The following is a 23,710-nucleotide window of genomic DNA, read 5'->3' on the forward strand; positions in this document are numbered from 1 at the left end:
TAAAAGTAGTAATATAATCTTATTAACTCTAATTAAAATACTCTCTCAACTTCTAAAAATTAGGAGGGAAAAATTTTTATGAACCACTTTTTCAACCTTAATACTAGTATAAATACTATGCCACCGAATAATATGAACAAGAGTTAGTATTTTGACCATAATCAAAATAGTAAATACTATCTTAAAAGTTATTATTAGACAAGGTTTTAGTAGTTGTCGTCAGAAAAGGTTTTAGCAGCTGTTAGCTGTTGTTAACGGTTAGATATTAACTGTTAGTGATTAGTTTTCATATAATAATTTAAAACAGAAATGTTTGATGAAAATAACTATTAGATTAGTTAGGTATCATCTTGTTGACCCTAATAAAAGCGTTCATCCAATTTTTAAACACTAGTGTAAATATTATGTCATTAAGTAATATAAATAAGATAATTAGTTTTTTAACTAGGGTTGAAAAATTAAACACTAAAAGTTATTGTCAAACAAAACCTTAATCATAAATGCTCATTAACTTTAATTTATGAACAATGTATTATGGATAAAAATAGAACTCAAGAGATTAAAAATGAGAGAGAGAGATCCTTTCCATATTTGAATAACAAATAGAAGCAAACAAAATAATGAAAAAGAAATTGAAAAGATGTCAGAAATTTACAATGGAAGTATTTAAAGAACATATATATATGGTTGACATTTCAACAAAAAAAGAGTCTATTTCTACTTGATGGCTCCCCGGAAAAATCACACCAAACGATTCTACATTATCTTCTTCTCGACATATAAAGACATTAGAGATACAACCCAATTTATTATTATTATTATTATTATTATTATTATTATTATTATTATTATTATTATTATTATTATTATTATTATTATTATTATAAAATAAAACAAAATTAAGAGGAATATGAGAGGAAGAAGATGAATGACAATAAATAATGTGCAAACTGCAAAGAAAACATATTTTTCATTTCACAAAATGGTGAAATGTTATAAAAGAAAACACCTCACAAGGTCACAGCAAAGTAAAGAATATTCTCATGCTGGAATTTTCACTAAACCTTACTTTAAACAACAAGAGACTTCAAAAAAAAAAAAAAAACACCAGTAATTAATTATATAGGTAACCCCACCATTCCTGAGCTTCCATGGATCCTATACTGGCCAAACCAACAGTATAAATATGGGGGTCTGCTTCCACCCTCATTGCCTTACAAGAAAGATTGTCCACAAGAGCCAAAAACACAAGCAAATTTAGCTTATCTACATCTACTCTCTCTCTCTCTATAATATTTTTCTAATCTCTCATGGCCAAGACTTCAGACCCTCTGGTGGTTGGGGGGGTTATTGGAGATGTAATTGATTATTTCAGCCCAACTGTGAAAATGACAGTGACTTATAACTGTAACAAGCAGGTTTATAATGGCCATGAGCTTTTCCCTTCTGCTGTAACTCAGAAACCTAAGGTTGAGGTCCAGGGAGGTGATATGAGATCCTTTTTCACTCTGGTATTTCTTCTTCTTCTTCTTCTTCTTCTTCTTCTTCTATACATAGCCATGTAAGCTAAGTTTTCTCTTCTTTACACACACATGAAACTTTACTTTATCACTTTCATCAATATTATTAATTGCAGGTCATGACAGACCCAGATGCACCTGGTCCCAGTGATCCATACCTGAGGGAGCACTTGCACTGGTATAGTATAATTCTACAAAATCCTTCATTTACAGTTCAGAGCAGAAGAGAGAAATGAAAGATTTAATAAACCAACCTCAGTTCTTGTATCCTATTTGAAAAGGGTATTTGATAATTTTGGATTTTGGTATGGAGAAAAAAAAAAAAAAAAGGAAGAAGAAGAAGAAGAAGAATATAGTACAAATATAGCAAAAAGAACTGATTTAATCATTTCCGGATTTTCACAAAACTCGAAGTACAAGCATAGGGAAAAAAAAAACATCTATGCACATACATAGTTAGCAATAATATGTATATGTACTCATGGTTTAAACTTGATTTGACCTCGTTACAGGATAGTGACAGACATCCCGGGCACCACAGATGCCACATTTGGTAAGCCCCCCGAGAAAGAGAATTGATAAAAAATATATGAACTTTTCTTCTAATCTGTTAACGGGGTTTTATCTGAAAATGAAAATTAAAATAAATTATACAGGAAGAGAAATGGTGAGCTACGAGATGCCAAGGCCAAACATAGGAATCCATAGGTTTGTGTTCCTTCTGTTCAAGCAGGAAAGAAGGCAAACGGTGTCCACACCAAGCTCAAGGGATAAGTTTAACACAAGAAAATTTGCAGAAGAAAATGGACTAGGCCTGCCTGTGGCAGCTGTGTTCTTTAATGCTCAGAGGGAAACAGCTGCAAGGAGACGCTGATCAGGAAAAGTACGCAGAAAAGAGAAGAAAGAAAATAAAAAACGGTTGCAATAATGGAGCCCCTAGCTACGTCTGTCGTATCAGTCGCACCAATTGATCTATTATTATTATTATATTGTGTACGTAGGTATCAATTATCAAGTGTATTTGGATCTTAATGAGAAGAAGTTGTTAATTTAGCTAGAATAAGTTTGGGATATCCATGTTTGTTTTGTACCTTTGATCCTAAAATTATAGTGTCCTAACAATGGACTTCTTCCTCGTATATTTCAATAAAATGGGTATTAAAAACTCAAAATATCAATAAAATAAGTGAAGAAATAATGAAAAAATAATTAAACAAAAATATTATATTTTATTTAAAATATAAAAATATGAAGTTTATTTATTTCGATGAAAATAGTTTACTGTAGCTTTAAATTATTTTTTTAATCACATAATTATCACATCAACTTATCATTAACAGTGTTAATACATTAACTAATGGTGCTAATCATATGGTATCAATTTGATTAACAAACTTATCCTAAAGTATCAAAAAGTAAAAAATTTTACCCTAAATTAAATTATGGGTGAAATTGAAATTCTCTAATAAAAATTATTTTAAAAATAAATTTAATTATAAAAAGACAGTGATTATCAATTAGAGATAATCTTATTAGTATTCTTTCCTTTTTAAATAAAATAATTTAATTTCTCATATTTATTTTCATTAATAGAATAGTCTTTTTGTCAAAATTACCATTAATTTAAAATAATTATATTTAAAAGTTTTATTTTGTTAATAAAATATTCATATCATCTGAATTTATATTTAAATATTAATTATCTGCTACTCGGCTAACCTTAATAATTTTGGAATTAATATGTGCAACAAACTCCGACTTTTGGAAGGGATGCATTTATTAAATAAAAGGTCTGCGTAGGCTCTACTCGTTGCTTTAATGATTCATGATAACTCAACGGATGGCACAACCATCATGCCGGTGATGCATCATTCAAATTTCTGCCCTATCAACTTTCGATAGTAGGATAGAGGCTTACTACGGTGGTGATAGGTAACAGAGAACTAGTGTTCGATTTCGAAGAGGGACCTTGAGGCTACCACATCCAATGAAGGCAAAAGGCACACAAATTATCCAATTCTGACAGGAGGAGGTAGTGACGATAAATAACAATACCGGACTCTTTGAGTTTGTTAATTAGAAATTTAGAATAAATACAATCGAAATTTAGAATAAATTTAATTAATTTAACTTTTTTATTTAAATTAGCTTCATGAGTTTTAATTTAAATTTAATTTAGTCCAAAAATAACGAAACTTATGAAGTGTTTGGTACGATATTAACAAGGAGTAATTGCTACCCTTGTAACTTTTAACCCTCATAATATTATTTAAATACAGATTAACTTTTTACTTCATTAATATTTATACATTCTTAGGATAATGTTAACTTCGGAGGTCTAAGTTAATAATTACCTTCTTTAAATATTAAAACTTATAAGGATAAAATTTACTTTTGATTTTTTTTATTTTTTATTAAACACATCCTTAGTCCAAAAATTAAGAAATTAAATTTTTATTTTCATTTAAATTAATAAATTCAGTCTATAAAATTTAATTTTTATGCTAAATTAAATTTAAATTAAAAATTTTAAATTAATTTGGACAAAAATTTCAAAATGAACTAAATTAAACTTATAATACGAAATTGAACCTTTTGCTTATATATATATATATATATATATATATATATATATATATATACATTGAGTGTAAGTCAAAAGCTTTAAGTTAATGGAAAGTGTAGTCCAAATGTTATATTAGTGTGGGATATTTAATTGTAATACATTCTCTTGACACATGATAGGTCTATTAGCGCATAGCACAATCAAATTATTGATATGGAAGAACATGAAACAAAATAATTGGACTAATCACATCTGTTAGATTCTAGTAAGACGTGGCAACAAATGTGATCAAACATGATAACACATAAATTTTTCATCTTGATATCTTTATCTCGGTGATATGCCTTTAATCACTGAATCAAATTAAGTTGACCAATTAATAATCGATAGATAGAATTTGTGAGTTTGTTTATTTGGTAAGGGAAAGTACAAAGGATATACAGGCAAAAGATATTTGTATCCAAACAAACACAAGATACAAGTTCAGCGGAAGAAACCACCATATGGGTCGTACCCTTAACTTTCCCCATAAAATGATAGCCGCCCACAAGTTTCTAAAGCTGCCAAACAGCCAACCAAATATTTTCCTAAAATATTATGAGAAGGCAGATGGTGGAACAGCCCTAAAAAAGAGAATAATATGCATTTATAGTTGAACAAGCCCATAATCTCAATATTAACTATATATAATGCCTATCAAACCAATAGGTATCTACCGAAGTCACCAGTGATTAGATTGTAGACCAATTGACTAAAACTAGACTTTAAAAAACTTAACTTTAGCTTGTAAATTTTTTTTTGAGCTTGAGCTTCGCACCGAGTAAGATAATTTGGTGGGCTAATATTTTACTCAAATCCCTTTGATTCATAGCACTTAGATTGTTACACTTTGAAGTGTTCTGCTAACAACTTAAATTTTTAATACAGCGCACACAAACATTTATCAAGTTACACCTCAAACAACTCATAAACAGCTTGACTCATTTATAGTTGTAATGAGTTTTAAATTTAATATTATTAGATCAAAATTATGTATTTTTATTAGGCTTAATTTTAATTAAACGAGCTTGTTCATGAGCTAGTTCGCAAATCTATTTAATAAGCAAATTCGTGAGTTTTAACAAGCCGAATATCAATAAACTCAAGTTTGACTCATTTATTAAACAAATTTAAAAAATAAGCTTGAGCTCGACTCACTTGAAAAATACTCAAGCCAAAATGAACTTTTATTGAGTCGAGCCTTAAACAGCTCATGCGCAACTTGATTCATTTACGACCCTATCAGTGATGGAGTTAGATATTAAATTTTAAGAGATACAAAAATAAAGTTAAAAGAACAATATGTGTACACACATAAAAAAAATTATTAATCATATAGCATACATATAAATGTAACCACCTTTTGTTAAAAATTATCATATATATATATATATATATAACAAAAGTATTTCTAGAACAATTAAAAAAAAATCATAAATAAAATTAATCTGGAGGAGCCATCATAAAATCTATGGAGGAATGGCCCCCTCTAGTCCCTAGAGCTCCACGATTGGTGCCACCCTTTTGTTACCTGCACAAGTTCCATTCAACTTGACACTAACGTATTGAGATGATTGGAATCCCTCCAAAATCTAGTGCTGCATTCAAGTAGCATCCTGAATCCTTATAGTGCATGTGTATATTGAACACTGCAAGAATCAAGACCAGCTGTGAGCAACCGCAGTTCCTCAACTTGGTGGCCTATCCAACTTCCTAGTATAGGCAGGCAACTCATTCCAAGCAAAACATTATTGGTCTTTTGAATCCCAACCATCTAACTATCGAAAGTGTATATTAGGATGTTCTAAGGGGGGCACCCTACCTTCTTTATTTTGCTGCAACATGTATCCCTTTAACAGACTTATGCCTGCCTTTGCAACAGTCTTTTTGACTCGATGCTTCCAGCCCTGGGAAAATAGGCATAATGCATGTGTCTAGAAATAGGTAAAGAGTACAATCAGTCAGTAACATATAACTGGCTGGAACTTGGGACCATTCTCAGCTGCTTCACTCGATGTCTTTGGAATTTGGACCCACCTTCAAAACTCTACGAAATTTCTACAACTTTTTATCACATCTTTCTTTCAGATGTCAAAGATGCTCTCACAATTTTTGTGGCCACTTTCAAGAGATGAATTAATTATATCTTGAAGAACTAGGACTAGTTTTTTATAACCTCGTGCCACAAAGGAAGCAAACATGATTATATATAAGGAATATAATTATAGCTAACACATGTTCCACTACTAAACTTGAAGTTTTTAATCAACATTTAACTTATCCTCCTTGAGTCATCAGGCTTCTTTATTCCTCATCAACTGGAATCGTACAATCCTATGTGGTCTTCAATATATCATGCAAAAATACTTGGTGTAATGAGTCACTAAAGGGAACAGTGTTGTAATGACAGAAAGTAAATGGATAAATAAAGAATGTGAATGAAACAGATGAAAATTTTGTTAAAGTAACAAATATAGAAAGGGAATAACAAAAATGTAAAAAGTGAATGAAACATATAAAAATTAACTCACTCCAACAGTTCATTGTAGCGAGTCACTACACCTAGTAAAATTCTTATGCCAAATGAGGCTTTGATCTATTAGTAAAATTATACAAGATTGAGGCCCTGCGATTAAGAGATCCCAAGTTCAACTCGCACCATTGTTAGTCTGAACTGTTAAATTTCATTGTTTACTTTGCGTTTGCAAATGTATTTTGGCTTTGGCCAGCGATCAGTTGTAATTAACATGATTAAGATGTATCTTGTAGTCTTATTTCTGGTAAAAAAACACCTCTACCCTTTATCACTGAAAAGGGAAGAAGTAAAGAAAATAAAAATGATAAAAAAGCAGGTAAGACTACCATATAAAGCTGAGAGGATTCCTAAGATTGAAAACTATGAGGAAAGCAATGTTATCAAGGCAAGAGGCGACGGGGAACCCTATGGCCTTAGGCAAGAGGCGAAAAGCGAGGCGAGACCTTTTTAAAACAAGGCGCTATAGTCTAAATTGCCTAAATTATATATATATATATATATGTACTTGTAATATAGAAATTCATACTTTTAACCAGTTTGATAAGTAAAAAAAATACATATTAAAAAGAAAAAAAAACACATTATTTGCATTAAGTTCATGTCTATATGTAAGATAAGAGAAATTGAAAATTATGCATATCTTTCTAGCTTAAATAAAAGATAAAAGTAAGGTTGTAAAATTAAAATTCATAGCATAAACAATAATACAAATAATAATAAGAGATGTTAATATAAAAGAAAAAGAAATTAAAGTATTAAACAACATTTTTTTCAATAATTTGCTCAATTACAATTTTCATATCAAGAGCATCAATACCCATCATTTACAATACTAGCAATAATGCAACATACAGAAGAAAATTACAAATTAATTAATTAAAGCAACAATTATTATTGCTACCTCAAATTCCCAGTTCAAGCAAATAAAAAATCAAATTATTAAATAACATATTTTTTTCAATAATTTGCTCGATTACAATTTACAAATCAAGAGCATCAATACCCATTTAATAAAAATAATCAGAATCACAATACCCATTTAATAAAATCATATCACACAATACCCATTTAATAACAAAAACACATTACACTAAATATTAAATAAATTTAACAAAAAAATTAAAAAAAAAAAGTGTTGGACGCTTGGACTGCTAGGTAGAGCAGTGTGAAGCCATGCCATGAAGGCGTGAACAGAACAAAATAAGGGAAGGAGCAGACAAAAGAAGAAAAAATTAAAAAAAAAAAAAGTGGATCCCAGTTTTCAGGCTGCAGCGCAGCATGAGAGTGAGAGGAGAAGAGAGTAGAAGAATAGCAGAGGAGACTGAGGGGAAAGAATGTGAAGATGAGAGAGAGAGAGAGCGACAAAGAGAGAGAGAGAGAGAGAGAGAGAGAGAGGACGATATTCCCGGTGCTGGTTGGTGACTGCTATGTTCTCCTTGCAATCTTTCTCTGTTGGGGCCAGTAAGACTGATACTTTAAGTTTTCTTTTTTATGCCATTCAGAAAAAATTTTAAAAACAAAACCTAAAATTACAGTTAGTTTGTCTGGGGTGGCGCCTCAACGCCCTATCACCTGTCGCCTTTAAGCTCTGGGGTTGATCGCCTCTTCTCAGCCGCGTAGCCTCGGCCAGGCGAGTTGCCAGGGACTCACCTCGCCTCGCCCGGCTCCTCGTCCGACGCCTTTCGTCGACTTTTTTTTTTTTTTTTTTTTTTTAAGAGCAAAAAATGAGGGCTCTTCGGATATAACGGTCATTGCCCCCTTAGGCCCTTCCCGGGGTCACCAGTTTGTGTCCTCAATTTAACCCTCCCCAAAGGAGGGACCTACCACCGAACTCGAGGTGGCACCCCGTGAGATGAATCACTGGACAATCCGCTGCCGACTCCTAGTGCATTCCAAAGCAGAGACAATATTTAGTCTTCAAATGCTGGTGCGGGAAGTCAAAACCGGGGTGGGATAGGACGGTCTCACTAGGTTAACCACCAAGCAACCACGCTCGGTGGTTGCCTTTCGTCAACTTTAATAACACAGGAAAGAAGCATAAATTTTTTCCAAAATTCTCCTAGACACATTAATTATATTAACCATATAAAATTTCCCAACATTAGTTATATTCCTTTAAACTTATAGATCATAATAAAAACCATTCCAAATGGCATGAGGTGATGTTGAATATTCTGTACTACACACATGAAAGCCTTCTCTTTATATGCAGCTTTGATCTACAGCAGTTCTCTTCAAATAGCCAGGAGCCTTAATCTCAACAAAATAACCTAATTAAGTGATAGTCTGGTTAAGGTAGACACCATAAAGAACTACTGATGTAGAACAAACAAGAATAACGAACAAAATAAGGACCAATCCTTGGGAAAGAAAACTAATTCTCAAAATTTTATTGATCTCATAAATTTTTCATAACAAAAATTATCTAATAATGAAAAACCTAGGTCTACCTAAAATCTTTAGGAATATATTCTGCATCAACTACAGAGCCCATTATTTGGGTTGGGAGAGATGTCCTATACCCTGAATTTCAGCCCAAAGAAAAATTCTCAAGAGCTTCTGTATTAATTAGCTTGACTTTTGCAAGTGCAACTTTTGGATAATGTGTTGTACTCACAATAATCCATAATTAAGTGGCTAGTATTTAGGTCCACCAGACAATAATTTACAAGGAAACCATCAACTGTATCTATTTGGGTAAGCATGATATCCTTAATTTATAGGTTGATTTTAGCTTATCGGATGCAGTTCTGATTCCTTTCCATTTGTTATTGTCACTTAATACGCTAGATGCATTTCTTCTTGTTTTATTGTTGTTATGCAACAGAACTTTGCTAGTCATTGAAGCTAAATTCTACAATCATTGTATTTTTCTTCCTATCTAAATGATAAGAAGCAAAATTGACAATTTTTGCTAATTACTATATCCATTGGCCATTATGACTAACCATATTGATGGCATCAGTTATCACTTGTTATGTATCCTTCAATACAGTTGCATGGCTAAGCTATAGTAACCGTAAATTATACAAGAATATTTTTTCAGTACAGAAGATGTTTCTCAACTATTAGTGGCATTCTTCAAAATTTCTTAATTTGATTGTGTAACTTGTCCTTTCAAACCCAAAAGTTCACTAGAAATGAGTCAATGATGATATACTCCAATAACATAATGCAAGCTAATACTGTAATTGTGGAAAACTAAGAAACCAAAACTGAAAATGGAAAACAACAATAAAAATGAAGAAAACAAGGATTGAACGAGAAACCTGGTTAACATGTGCTGCAACACAAGGAAGAACTGAGAGTCCAGATTGACACAGTGCACCACTCAGTTGTTCTGCTACAGCTACAACAATGTGCAAAACTTTATGCAAAACCAGACAAATTCGAACAAAAATGTTACTCTTGTTGAATGCAGCCATTAACATAAATGTGGCAGATGCTGATGTCCAGGTTTGAAGAGGCAAAATATAGCATGGCACAACTGATCCACTTTATAAACATTATAATGCACTGTGTTTCCATTTCTTCCTTATTACATTACTGGAAAAAAAATTTTGCACCAGATAAAAGAAAATTACTATTTTAATGATGAAATGCTTTACATGATAAGACCATCTAAAATTCAGCACCAGTTAAAAAAAACAAAAATGCATTTTGCTAGGTGGAAGGGAACACTAACCTGACTACAAACAATTGAAAGAGTTCAGGCATTCTCATTCTTTGCAAAAACTGACTCTTTGCCACCAAATATAGTTGATAAGTTTTTTAGATTAATGATGTTAAAATCCAGTAAAGTGAGATGAATGAATCTGAAAATAAAAGAAGATAGATTCAATATTTAAGAATGGACTTAGTAGAGAAATTTTTGGCAATGGAAAGCAACTTGATAGAAAATAGTTCCTTTCTGTCTGCAATAATACAAAGAATATGGGTACGACAAAGAAGAGAACTTAGCAAAACCACAAAATCAGCAAAAGCATCAGCTTCCCAAGCACATTGTTGTGTCCGCAAAGTGTATGGACACTGGTACAAGGTAATAAATTCACTCAAAAATACTATCCTTTGCACAGGAAGTCTATTTGACATCTGGCATAAATAGTATTGTCATTGCAGCACTGTGTTTCTCCATTTTTTGCATATATTTTCATGTCTCTTTCCATTATGGACTTTGCCACTCCATGAGATGAGTCCTTAAATTAAATGCACCAACTTTGTAACTTCAAGATTTTATTTTGCTGGTACATTCCCAATGATTCTCACATCTTAAGTCACTCTTTACCCTACTGATATGACAAGCATACAACTCAATTGAATGGTAAAAGATATTTGTCACTCTGATTGTTTATTTAGCCTGACAAGTAGACTTCCATTCTTATAGTGCAAGGACCTAGACAGTTTTATTTTCCCTTCTCCAGAGTATAATGTCATTAAAACGTCTCTGAACAAAAACAAACATTAGTTGGAGAGTGTTTTAGGCTATGCCAAAGGTTAATGAAATCAGAGTGTACAGTATAAGCATAAATGCAGAGAAGCACATTATTGTGGAACACGGAACTGATCAGAATTGTGAAATGCCATCTTCCCAAAGGCTAACCATGGAAGTTGCATACACTATAGAAAATTTAATAAATTTGATTGAGAAATTTTGGTGAAAGCAAGGCACATTAAAAACTACATAGAACAAAAGTTCACATGGTAATAGTGTGACTTACATTCCCATCCCATCAGCTTCAATGAACACATGTGGCTTAACCATTGAAAGCAAAGGTCTAGATTTACTTACATCCATGGGGTCCAGAACAATGAAGAAAACAAATAATTATCAGAACAAATTTGAAAAAAATAAAGAAGTTAAGAGTATCCTTTAATTTAGTCTAGCAAGAAATTCAACCATAAACATGCAGTACTATTTTTTTAACATAAATTAAATTATAATACCAATATGAGTCCCAAAAGTACAAGCTACCTGCAACACATATTATATATAATCCAAGCTATTCAATGAGCTTAACTTACAGTTGCCAAGACTAAACAATATGAGGTCTGATGTATTGTTATCTAATCTCAACTAACATATTAAATTTAATAGGGTAATATACATTCTGCAATTGAAATTACCCAAACAAAGATGATGAAAAAGCTAATGCATTTTCTTTCAACTATTAGTATGTGAAGAACCATGGAAGGATAACATACTTAGTAAAGTCCGTGATTTTTATCAACATACGTTGCCAAACCTATAGGACAGTTTTAATCAAATAGACACATTTGAAGTGCCTAAAGAATGATAATTATTTCATTTTTTTCCTGAACATATATATATATATATATATATATATATATATATATATATATATAGGATCATGCCGCATCAAATAAATATCAAAAATTCATTATTCTTTCAAAAAAATAAACTTTCACTTAAAATTCAGAAGACGAATGCAGCAGATGCAGCTTCAGTTCATTATCTAAAAGAGTATATGGAAATCTTTTGTTCTTTTTATTTTTATTTTTTTCTAGCGAGGAAGATGGCATATGTTCTTGAGTTAAATATGAAATGCATACTTATAAGGGAGCAAAGAAAAGAATCCAACTAATTATCCACAGCAAATGAAAATGGATTACTGAAATCATTACCCTTGAAGCAGTTCCAGACTACCTGTGAATGAAAAAGCACATAAAAATCTTGCAAACTGTGAAAGAAACAAGACACAAATAACAATGATGAAATGGTAATATCCAACAGTGTCTTACTGGAACTTTTTCAACATCACTATTGTCGACACCATATTTTGGCCGTTCACCGAAGTCAATGAAATTTGAAAATCGACGCCTAACTGACATTCTTCGGTTACAAGTAACTTGATTAGGAAATAAACCGATCCCGCATCTAGTCGAATGATTTCCGATCTCCCAACAAAGGAGATCACACCAATATCAAGTCTCCATGCCGTCCAATTTCATTTCCGATCTCTCGTCAATGGAGATCAAACTAATGTCAGGTCTCTGTGCCATCCAATCTTATTTCCGATCTCTCCTTTATAAATATTGTGGTTTCAGTCCGACTTAATGGTGTTTCCGATCTTAAGTGTTCAAATCAAGTTTCCAATTTTAATAATCTAAAGTTCTATCCGGTGTTTGGTCTCGGCTTAGGCCGATCTCATGGTTACAATGTTCTTCCAACCTCTTATACTTAGATTAATAATCGCTGTTAAGTTTGATGTCCTAATACGTTCAAACAATCAAGCACTCATACAATTTGGATACTTTCCGATCTCATCAAGAAATTGAACAAAAGGGATTTCATTTCATATCAAAATAAAGGTTACAAGTCATTCGGCTGGAGGGTCACCCCCAGCCTGTTCTCCAGGTACATTGACATTTCGCTCAGTCTCTCTCTCTCTCTCTCGGTTTTCTCCTCGCTCTCCTCTTCGTCTTGAGGAGCCAGATCCACCATCCACGAAAAGTCTTCCCCGGGGTAACGCCTCTTAAGCTCAGCCAGAAGATCGCTGTGGGCATTCACATAGGCACCAGCTTCCCTCGTCACAGCCTCTTCTTCTTTCGCTCTGATCTCTTCGGTAAGGCGAGCAACGTCAGCAGTTCGGAGCGCCCGAGCTTCCCCAAGTTCACGAGCCTGATCGGCCAACTTATCCTCATAGGATTTCATCCGACCTTCGATTTCAGCAATGTAGTCATGGGCAGATGAAAGTTGGGCTTGGGCAGAAGCTGCGTCCTGGACCGCTTTTAGAATTTCTTGCCTCAGAAGACGAGCCTTTTCCCTGATTATATGCTGGTTCACCAGGCTCTCTACACTTAAACTCATCGTCTGGGCCAGGAGATCGTCAATGCTACTCGGGATCAGCCTGTTCCGATCCTCCTGGAGGCAGATGGAAGCTCCCAGAACCTTGGCCAAGCCCGGATTCTCCCGAACTGATCGGTTCCTCTCTAAGGAATGAATAAGGACCTGGGCACCTCGAGACAGGGTCCTCACAGTAGGTTGGGAAGGCCCACCTTCCGCACTAGAAGGAACAGGTGGAGGTGGTGGCTCTTCTTGTCGAGGGGGAGAAGGAGCTACTTCTACTTCTGAGACCGGTTGCCTCGAAGGTCGGGACGAGTCTCCCGGCACTTCTCCCGAATCCCGCCTTGGCGTCTGTGATGCCGCGGCGATCTTCATTTCTCGTACCTTCCGGGAGACTTCTCTTTTCCGCTTGCGGCTCTCCTTTGCGCCTTCGCCTCCAGCCATTTCTGCACAGAAAAACAGTTAGTGAGATTACCTAAACTGGGAGACTAAAGATTTAGGTTATACCGGTCCCGGGTCCGAGGTCAGAGAGCTGCAGTTCATAGTTTTCATTGGCGATCATCCGCATCAGCCACCATCTCAGTTCGGCCATAACAGCATATAGGCACGAATACTTTTGAGTGGCCGCCTGATCCTTTAATTCCATTACCATGGCACCCTCGTCCCTGCTCAGGGCGATCCTCTTTGGAATTGATGGGCCCAGATGCTGCCAGCTGCGTGGGAAACCCTCAAAACCGTTCGGAATCTTGCTCCTTAATATAAAGAAGCGATTCTTTCAATTTTTCAGTGAGGAGGGGAGATCGGTAAAAAGCCCACAGTGTGGTTTGGCTTGGAAGAACCAATACTCGTCGTCCTTTGAACGAGTAAGTCTATGCAGCTCGGCAAAAACTTTTGCTGTAAGCTCGAGCTTCTTGGCTCGGCATAAGCCTCTGAAAGCCACCAGAATTCGCCATGAATTCGGATGTACTTGAACTATACATACGTGGTGGAACTTCAGAACGTCTTTGAAGAAGTTGTCAAGAGGAAACCGGAGCCCGGCTTTTAATTGCTCTTCATATATCATGATCGCATCATTTTCTTCAAAGAAGTGATCGGCTCGAAGATCGCCATGACATCTGATAAGCTCGTATGAGTTGGTCCGAAGGTTGTACTCTTGACTAATCGACTGCAGATCGGTTTCTTGGAAGATTGACGGCAACTCATCCACGGGAAGATTTTCTCTCCCAGAGGAATATGTTTGTCTTGATTGTGCCGCTTGACCACGGCTAAAACAGAGGTCGTAGGAGGCTCAGGGCGCCCACTCGACCTAATCACCTCGACTTCATCCGATGACCACGAGACATGGACGGAAGGAGGGCTTGCCGCTCTCTGACCCTCGGCGCCGCTCATTTTCAAAGAAATGAAAGAAGTTTAACTAAGAGAAAGATCAAAACCCTTACCGGAATGTGATCGGCGTTGGAAAAAACTTGAAGAAACGAGAGAATTTTGGAATCGCTCACAAAGTGCTGAAAATGACATAAGGGAGCAACTGACTGACCCTTCCCCTATTTATACCCGTCTGAGCATTCAATGCTCACAGTGTCCCAAGCGACGCATCGGTTAGCGGAATCCACCCGCTTTCCTGACACGTCGCAGGAAGATTCCAGAAACACCATAAATAAAATAAAAGGAGATCGGCTGGCTAAGATCGTCGGATTAAGGCGGATGTTCAGAGTTACAGATCGGCTAAGGGTGATTTAGTTAGGAACCAGATCGGATATGCACATCAGAGATCGGAAATTAATCAAGGCAATAATTAAATGATAACTGTCAAAAAAAATTTCATTTCATTTCCAAAAGGTCAAATAAAATTACATCATTTGGGCGATCTCAAGAGATCGGATTACATCATTAAGAACCTTTAAAGGCCAGATTACATCATTTGGGCGATCTCTAAAGATCGGCACTACATCCTACCTAGTAAGGACCTATGTCAAAGCCTAGTCTTGTGGCTGAATCAAAAGATGTGTTTGATCAGAAAGCCAGCCATAGGCACCGGATAGATGTGCAGCTCAGATGGAGTGACTATGACTCTCATGATGGTAAGCGGAGTCATCGTCGATGTCATCGACCAGAACCGAGCTGCAGTCGAGACGCCCGATGTGGTGAGGAGCCAAATGAACTTCAAGAGGCGGTCACCGATTTTAAAAGGGAAATTAGTAGTCCTCTCGCCCGAAATCAGTTCACCGATTATATCGGTAGACTGATTCGAGATCGGTACGATCGACATTTTCGATCTTAATCAGTAAATTAGTCCGGTTCTCTCATTGTTATTAGATGTGGTTCTCATGATTCTCCGATCACCGGGATCATAAATTTTCAGTCGGAGAGCAAAGAGAACAGTCGGAAAAAGATCAAAAATATTGCCGGGAAACTAGAACAGGAGAAGTGAGAAATGGAAAAAGGAGAAATGTAATGTGGGAGAGATTCCCTGCTGAGCCGTATATATAGGGAGCCTGAGCATTTATTACTTACGGAAACCGAAGCGGATGCATCGGTAAAGAATTAAATGCTTTGACTGAGACAGATCAGTCAGAAGGGAAGGTTCTAGAATGGAAGAGATCGGGAGAGGGGCCCGATATGAGAGATCGGAAAAGGAGCTATAATAGAGAGATCGGACGGAATAGGAGATCGGAAAGCAAGAAGAGAATGAGACGACTTCCAATAACTCTCTATATAATCAGAGCCGAGGTAGTTAAAGCGTTGCAGGCGTGATCAAATCTTCACCGCACGCCTCATTTGCAGAATCGCCCACATTGCTGACAGACGCCAAAAACAGTTATGACAGTTCTGTACATCACAATCCTCACCGTTGATCATACTTGCAAGGACAAACTCGGAGCCCTTGGATCAAAAACAGACGACAGGTCCGGCGCCTTTTATTCCCAGCCCTCGGATCCATCTTGTAAGGAAGGATCCTGAACCGTTGGATTAGGAAGAAAAAGGACGGATATTCTGGATGGGATCCTAGCCATCCATTTTGATTCTCTTTAATTCTCAGACATCGGATTATGTCCTTTTAAATCCAAACCTTCCGTCTCCCCAAGGGGAGATCCTGACCCTTCATTAGTAGCACCCGTTCCCTATAAATACCTGCATGCAATACTGTAGAGGGGACGGACAAAAAAGGGGGTGATTATAGTGGAAAGGCTCTGAAATTTAATTCAGTCTTGCTGCTTTGCCATTCTAAGCTTGCATAAAAATTGAGAAACTTCAGAAACTAGTTTTCTAGAGTGTCTCCATTGATAGAGTTTCCGAACCCTGAAATCCTTCATTTTCAGTTTGTTCGTCACTCTGCCATACCATTTCCGTTCAGTCTTCATCGCCCCATCATCTACTCGTTCTTCTCTCAGCTTGACTTCATTCTGACTAGGTAGCTGTAGCTTCAACTTAACTGCATTTCAACCCGGTTCTCGCAATCTCAAAGTAAGCATTGGTCCCGGAACCACCAGCCGTCAACATAGCAATATTTGTGATCTTCAAAGTCAGTTTGATAACCTCAACCTCATACAGGTAAGTATCTAGACTGTCACCTTTCCGAATGCTCTCATTTTACGTTCTCTGCCTTTATTCTCAAAATTCTCATTAAGTTCAGTTATACCAAAAATCTCCATGCGAATCCTTTAGGCCGATAATTACTCTCTTGAGTTTACTTTTTCTATTCTCCAGTTCACGTTATTTATTTGTTCTTAGTTTTTGTTTCCTTCGAATATAGATGTGCTGGTTGCGAGTAACTTCTAGGTAATTTAGCAAAGAGTTGGTAGCAATATCCTAATGTGATAGTGTCTTTTGAAATAAATAAAATAATCGAAAAATGAATAGGAAATTAGGGGAAAAGTCATGAGGTCGGGTTACTAAGCGAGTCTAGGGAATAACATAATAAAGCGAGAACTGAGGTAGGATCCCAGACTAGTAACCGAAAGAAATCAGATGTAGCCAGCCAAAGAGTTCGGACAAGAGAGTCGTATACGAGATCGGTGAAAAGCTCGGTCTTAAACCGAATACTTTAAGAGGTAGGGGGAGAGTTCTTACCCGATCCTCATTCGAACAAAATGGAGATCGGAGGAGAGTTTTTATCCGAGATCCTTCATTAAAATTTCAAACCGAATACTTTAAGAGGTCGGGGGAGAGTTCTTACCCGATCCTCATTCGAATAAAAACGGAGATCGGAGGAGAGTTTTTATCCGAAATCCTTCATTCAAATTTCAAACTGAATACTTTAAGAGGTCAGGGGAGAGTTCTTACCCGATCCTCATTCGAACAAAAACGGAGATCGGAGGAGAGTTCTTATCCGAGATCCTTCATTAAAAATTTCAAACCGAATACTTTAAGAGGTCGGGGGAGAGCTCTTACCCAATCCTCATTCAAATAAAAAACACGGAGATCGGAGGAGAGTTCTTATCCGAGATCCTTCATTTAAATTTTTGAACTAAAGAGGTCGGGAGAGAGTTCTTACCTGATCCTCAGTCAAATAAAAGCGGAGATCGGAGGAGAGTTCTTATCCGAGATCCTCCATCAAATTTTAAACCGTACAACCTAAGAGATCGGGGAAGAAATCTTACCTAATTCTCACCTAAATTAAAACGGGAAAATCGGAGTAGAGTTCTTATCCGAAATTTCCCACTCAAAACTCTTAATAAAATATATCTAGAGATTGGGAGAAGTTCCCTGCCCGAGCTCTCTTAATAAAATTCAAACTAAATGACATGACCACAATACACAAGACAACCTCCCTCAAACACTTATTCACCAAAGGGCCATCTCACGAACTTGTGTTCCTGGGCAGCCCAAAATAAGTGAAATATCAAACATTCCTTCATCTTGCACAAAGGATTAACATCATCATTATCCCAATCCCCTAATTACCCTTTTAATTTATAGAAGAGCATAACATTAAATCTGTTTACCCTCATTGAGGAACGAGGCGGGGTGCCTAACACCTTCCCCTCCCGTATATGGACCCCGAACCTAGAATCTCTGTTTTCGAAGTGGTTTCTTTTAATTTATTTTCACAAATGGTTTCCTTTAATTCCCCTCAAAATTAAAGTGGCGACTCCTCACTTTTCCCACTTCAGTGAAGAGCTTTCGTCCAGGCGACCGCAAAACCCCTTGCGACAACTATAATCCAAAAAATATTTAAAAAAGAAAAACAAAAGGAAGAACAATTAAAAATTGGGAAATGTACCTTATTTCTTAATTGCTTTCTGCAGGGTTCCCCTGCATGTATTGTCTAGTCAATTTTTTATGACAATTTGTCTTAAAATAACGGAAAATTAAGGGCCTTTTAGCTATAATGCTTATCTCAGCCAATCACAGAAGAGAAGATCCAGTTTATACCATAGCTACAGTAATAGCTTGGTTGTTACAGAATGCTTGGAATCATGTATGTAAGTAATATCAATACGTTGGTCAAAATACTTCCATCTCCATCTCCTTTAGAAGTTTCAACAATATTAGTTACTTCTGAATACATTGCTTATGAGTTTTGAAGTCAAATTGAGTGTAGTTTGATAAAAATAATCAAATAAACACTAATGCCCCTATTGAACCACTTTTTAGGAGTCTGAATTACTGAATTGAGAATGAACAGGCAAAAAATGAATAAGTAGGCCAGAAGCTAAAGTCGATGAAGCGTGAGATGGGCTTACTTGGGCTTAGACCAACCATTGCTAAAAGGTTAGACCTAACCAATCAGCTTAATTAGACTTGACCCTTATAAGCCCATTGAACTTGTTGTATACTTTAGATGTGGGATATTAGAACTCAGAGGTGAATGAATGGACCTAGACAAGAGTCATAAAATGTGAAATGGGCATACTTAGGCTTGGACTGACCATTGCTAAAAGTTTAGACCTAACCAATTAGTCTAGTTAGCTTTGACCCTTATAAGCCCATTGAACTTGTTCTATACTTTAGATGTGGGATAATGGAACTCTTAACAGTCTGGAAAACCTAAACAGTTTTGGAACTTAAACCTTCAGAAAAAGTTTAATAAAATATCATTCGTCTAAACTTTCATGCCTCTGTTTGACAAATTTCTAATTTTCTTGACAAAAACTTAATAATACCAAAATTACAAATGAAAATGCTTCAAAGAGATGAAGTAAAAGGTCAAAAAAAAATATATTTTTGTTAGAATAAATTAACTTAAACAGGGTGAGCTAGAATCATGTTGTCATTCTAATGTAGATACAAGAACTTAACTAAATAAATATGATGTTCTAACCACTAGGGTAAGTAATGTAAATAATTAAAGAAAAGGGAAGAAAAAAACCTTAATACATATCATCTTATGCAATTTAGTAGAGAGAGAGAGATAGAGGCTGAGTTGTTATTCCCAAAACTTAAGGGTACATTTATTGTTAATCATCAACAAGAATAGACTCATAATCCACTAAAAACCCGTCAGTAGAACTATTTCATCCCTAGTATATAAGTCAGTATTATTAAGAATGTGTACAAAATGAGGATTGTTAATATGAGCAAAGATGAGGAAGGAACCTTTCCCAAAACCAAAGGAACAAGAAGAGTGAAATTAGACTCCAAAATAGCTATCCAGTTGGAATGGATACACCAAGACCATCAGCTAAAAGCCTTGAGATCCTAAAAGGAACATATGGCATCAAGCCACCATTAGCATACTATTGTAAGGAATAGAAAAATATGAAACAGAGGAGTATATATATATATATATATATATATATATATGAATGATAGAAGGCAGTATTTATATCTAATCCAGAAATAGTGAGGTGTATCTGTATGAAAGGAGGCTGTGAAAAGCTACAAAAGAGAATTTCCAATTAAACAAGTGTGTATTATGGTAAGTCAGGAGAAAAAGAGCAACTTCCTAGGAAGAGAATAAATTAATACAACCTCACTACTTGCACAAAATTGGCAAGATGGAAACCTGAGAAAGGGACTAGGAAGATAAAGAAATTGGGTTCATACTAGCCCAAATATTGTCACGGGCCAAGCTGTTGATCAAATTGATTGGCCTAACTCACCCCAAAAGGCACTTAGAGATTAGGTACATACAAGTGTTGAAAGATATGTATGAAGGAGCAACTACTATTGTGCGCACGATGGGAGGGGACACAAGAGATTTTCCGATCTCAATTGGATTACACCAAGGATCAGCCATAAGCCCTTACCTTTTTATATTAGTTTTAGATGAATTGACGAAACATATACAAGAGAGTATTCCTTGGTGCATGATGTTTGCGGATGATATTGTTCTGATAGATGAGACACGAGAATGAGTCAATAGAAAGCTAGAGCTTTGGAGAAGTGCTTTAGAGTCAAAGAGTTTTAAGTTAAGTAGAACGAATACAGAATACATGCATTGTAAGTTCAGTGAAGGCCAAACTGGTGATAGGGAAGGAGTTAGTTTGAATGGAGTGGTACTGTCCCAAAGTAATCACTTTAAATATCTAGGCTCAGTCCTTCAAGTAGATGGGGGATGTGAGGAGGATGTTAGTCATAGGATTAAAGCCGGATGGTTGAAGTGGAGACGTGCCACTGGAGTTTTATGTGATCGTAAGATTCCCAATAAGTTGAAAGGAAAATTTTACCGTACAGCCATACGACCGGCTATGTTTTATGGTAGTGAGTGTTGGGCACTAAAAGAGTCGTGTGCGTCTAAGATAAGAGTTGCAGAGATGAGAATGTTAAGATGGATGAGTGGCCATACTAGACTAGATAAAGTCCGTAATGAGAGTATTAGAGAAAAGGTAGTAGTGGTGCCAATTGAAGATAAGTTGAGAGAAGGGAGATTGAGGTGGTTTGGTCATGTGAAGCGTAGAAATACGAAGACTCCAGTTAGACAAGGAGAGCACATTAGGTTAAAGGATAGAAAGAAAAAAAAGAATAGACCTAAATTGACTTAGAGGAGAGTAGTACAACATGACCTAGTGACCTAGAAGTCATTTCTGAGGATTTAACCCAAAATCGTGATTTAACCTAAAATCGTTTAGAGTGTAGAAAGCGAATCCATATAACCGACCCTGAATTTATAGGATAAAGACTTAGTTGAGTTAAGTTGCATGGCTTAACAGTTAACACACCCCTCTACACCTAACATCTAGCAATGTAGCACTCAACTCGAGCTTCTGTGATTTCTCCAATTTCTTTAACCTGCAACTTTAACCCTACAAATTTATGAAAGAAACAAAGAAAATCTTAAACAACTAAAATAAAACAAAATCATCCATGGTAACACACAAATAAAATCTCACATGAAATAAAGAAAATTCCAGATTTACTAAATTTTGATAAAGAATAATCGCGGGCAAGACAGCCAAGATTTGGACATGCCATTCCTAAAGCCACAGCACTAATTAGCTCTGCATAAATTTAAATTTACAAAATTAGAATGGTAACAATTATACAGGGGGAAAAAAAAAAAAAAAAAAGAAGAAACATAGGTATCAACAAATTTGCAGAATACTAATGAAGAACTAAAAAACTATATCTCTTTACCTAGAGGAAGGAAGTTGATTGGATGCAGCAAGATCTAACAGTGTTCTTGTGAAATTCGTTCCATTCGCTAAATTGATTGCATCGTAGTTTTTACTTCATCGAAATGTCCCAGTAAACACAGATTATTACATTACATTGCTTCCTTTTTAAGCAAAAATTTTCTCGCTTTTTTCACTTTCAGGAAATAATAAGGATATAGCAGAAAACCGTATCGTATCTTTCAACTGCGCGAGCAACTAATGGAGATTTGTTGAGAGTAGAGACGAGGGAAACACCAGAGAAGAGGGCCGTTACGGCAGTGCTAGAAGGTCGAGGGAAGCCTGAGGTGTTGAGGGTGGCGGTTACCTCCATCACTCCTGCAAGTATGGAAGCACTGTAAGAGAAAGTGGAAACGGTGGCAGTTATGGGAATACTCACCTGCCGCGCATTTCATATCGTTTATCTTTGGCACGTGACTCACGTGCATGTAAACATTTTTTTTTTGTGTTTATTTTTTTTTTTTCAAAACAATATATTGATCTAAATACTCCATTTTCGTGTTGATATTTAAGTTAATAGCTCAATAATTAAATGTTTAAAATCTAAAAGTTTATATAATTTGTGATAATTTTTTTAAACTAAAATTTCTATTATATATAAAATAATTATTAATTTTAATATTTGTCACTCAATTTGATAATTAAAGTGTTTGAGAAAGACATAATTATTTGGTAATATTTTCTTAAGGGTTTAATTACAAAAATTCTTAAGATTAAATTTTAAAATTTTGAGATAATCATAATATTATTAAGTTAAAAGTAATTGAAATTTTAATTTTTAAATAATAATTAATTTATTTTTTAATATATATATTTAATATGTATTAAAATTAAAATTTTATTATTTTTAAAAATAATTTAATATTATGAGTTTTAATTTTTAATAAAATGGTTTTATAAGCATATGTGTTACATGTGCATACGTGTGGCTTTACACAATTTTTTATGTTGAATATAATTTTTTTTAATTTATCAATTATTTTTAAAATATTAATAAATTTAATAATTATTTGTTATTAGATGGGAATACAAATAAAATATAGTTTAATTATAAAATAGATAAAAATAAATTTAAAACAAAATAACAATAAGAAATATTAAATTTAAATTACAAATCATACCAATTTAATTATATTAGAAATAAAAAAAAGCATAATTAAGATTATTATATTAAAAGAAATGATACAACCTTTAGCTAATTTTTACAAAAAATAAAAATCGAGAAATTGTGATAAAGTTTATAATATTTATAATAATTAGGTTTCTTTAAAAGTTGGATGGACAATACATTTGAATATAGCCAATAATTATATTATACTAGAGACATGTACGGTAATATATATATATATATATATTATTTTTTAATTAAAAAAATTTTAATATTACTATTTAAAATATTAAAATTCTAAAATATTAGTAATAAATTTTAATTAAATAAATTAATAATTGCTCTTAAATCAATGAATTTAATAGCCATAAATTTTTTTTAATGGTCATAAATTATTCTTCATATATAATAATAATAAAATATTTTAAAATAATAAAAATAAAGTAAATTAAAATTTATTAAATGCATAAAAGGAAGAGAAAAAACTTTTAAATATTAATTTTTCTTCAAAGTAAATATGAGTCTTGATTTTACTGTAATTGACTTTTTAAATTAAAAATTATGAACATAATAACATG

At 34.7% G+C, this 23,710-nt stretch overlaps 2 protein-coding genes across 4 annotated transcripts; one reads left to right on the top strand and one right to left on the bottom strand.

Annotated features, from left to right (window-relative positions):
* The first annotated feature begins 1,180 nt into the window (after positions 1-1,180).
* On the top strand, positions 1,181-2,655 carry LOC110637641 (CEN-like protein 2). The gene is made up of 4 exons (XM_021787868.2): positions 1,181-1,511; positions 1,637-1,698; positions 2,033-2,073; positions 2,177-2,655. Exons 1-4 carry the CDS (start codon positions 1,311-1,313, stop codon positions 2,392-2,394), a joined length of 522 nt encoding a protein of 173 aa, XP_021643560.2. The 5' UTR covers positions 1,181-1,310; the 3' UTR covers positions 2,395-2,655.
* Positions 2,656-6,272: 3,617 nt separating this feature from the next.
* LOC110637602 (uncharacterized) lies at positions 6,273-20,138 on the bottom strand. 3 transcript variants are annotated; one of them, XM_058148122.1, is made up of 3 exons: positions 10,347-20,138; positions 9,931-10,010; positions 6,273-6,468 (listed from the first exon to the last, which is right to left on the bottom strand). In XM_058148122.1, exon 1 carries the CDS (start codon positions 13,908-13,910, stop codon positions 12,993-12,995), a length of 918 nt encoding a protein of 305 aa, XP_058004105.1. In that variant the 5' UTR covers positions 13,911-20,138; the 3' UTR covers positions 6,273-6,468; positions 9,931-10,010; positions 10,347-12,992. The 3 variants fall into 3 exon arrangements, with proteins under 3 accessions (XP_058004105.1, XP_058004104.1, XP_058004103.1); XM_058148121.1 differs by having other exon boundaries at positions 6,273-8,931; XM_058148120.1 differs by having other exon boundaries at positions 6,273-10,010.
* Positions 20,139-23,710: the final 3,572 nt, after the last annotated feature.

Source organism: Hevea brasiliensis, chromosome 6 (genome assembly GCF_030052815.1).
Source record: "Hevea brasiliensis isolate MT/VB/25A 57/8 chromosome 6, ASM3005281v1, whole genome shotgun sequence".
Taxonomy (NCBI): Eukaryota; Viridiplantae; Streptophyta; class Magnoliopsida; order Malpighiales; family Euphorbiaceae; genus Hevea; species Hevea brasiliensis.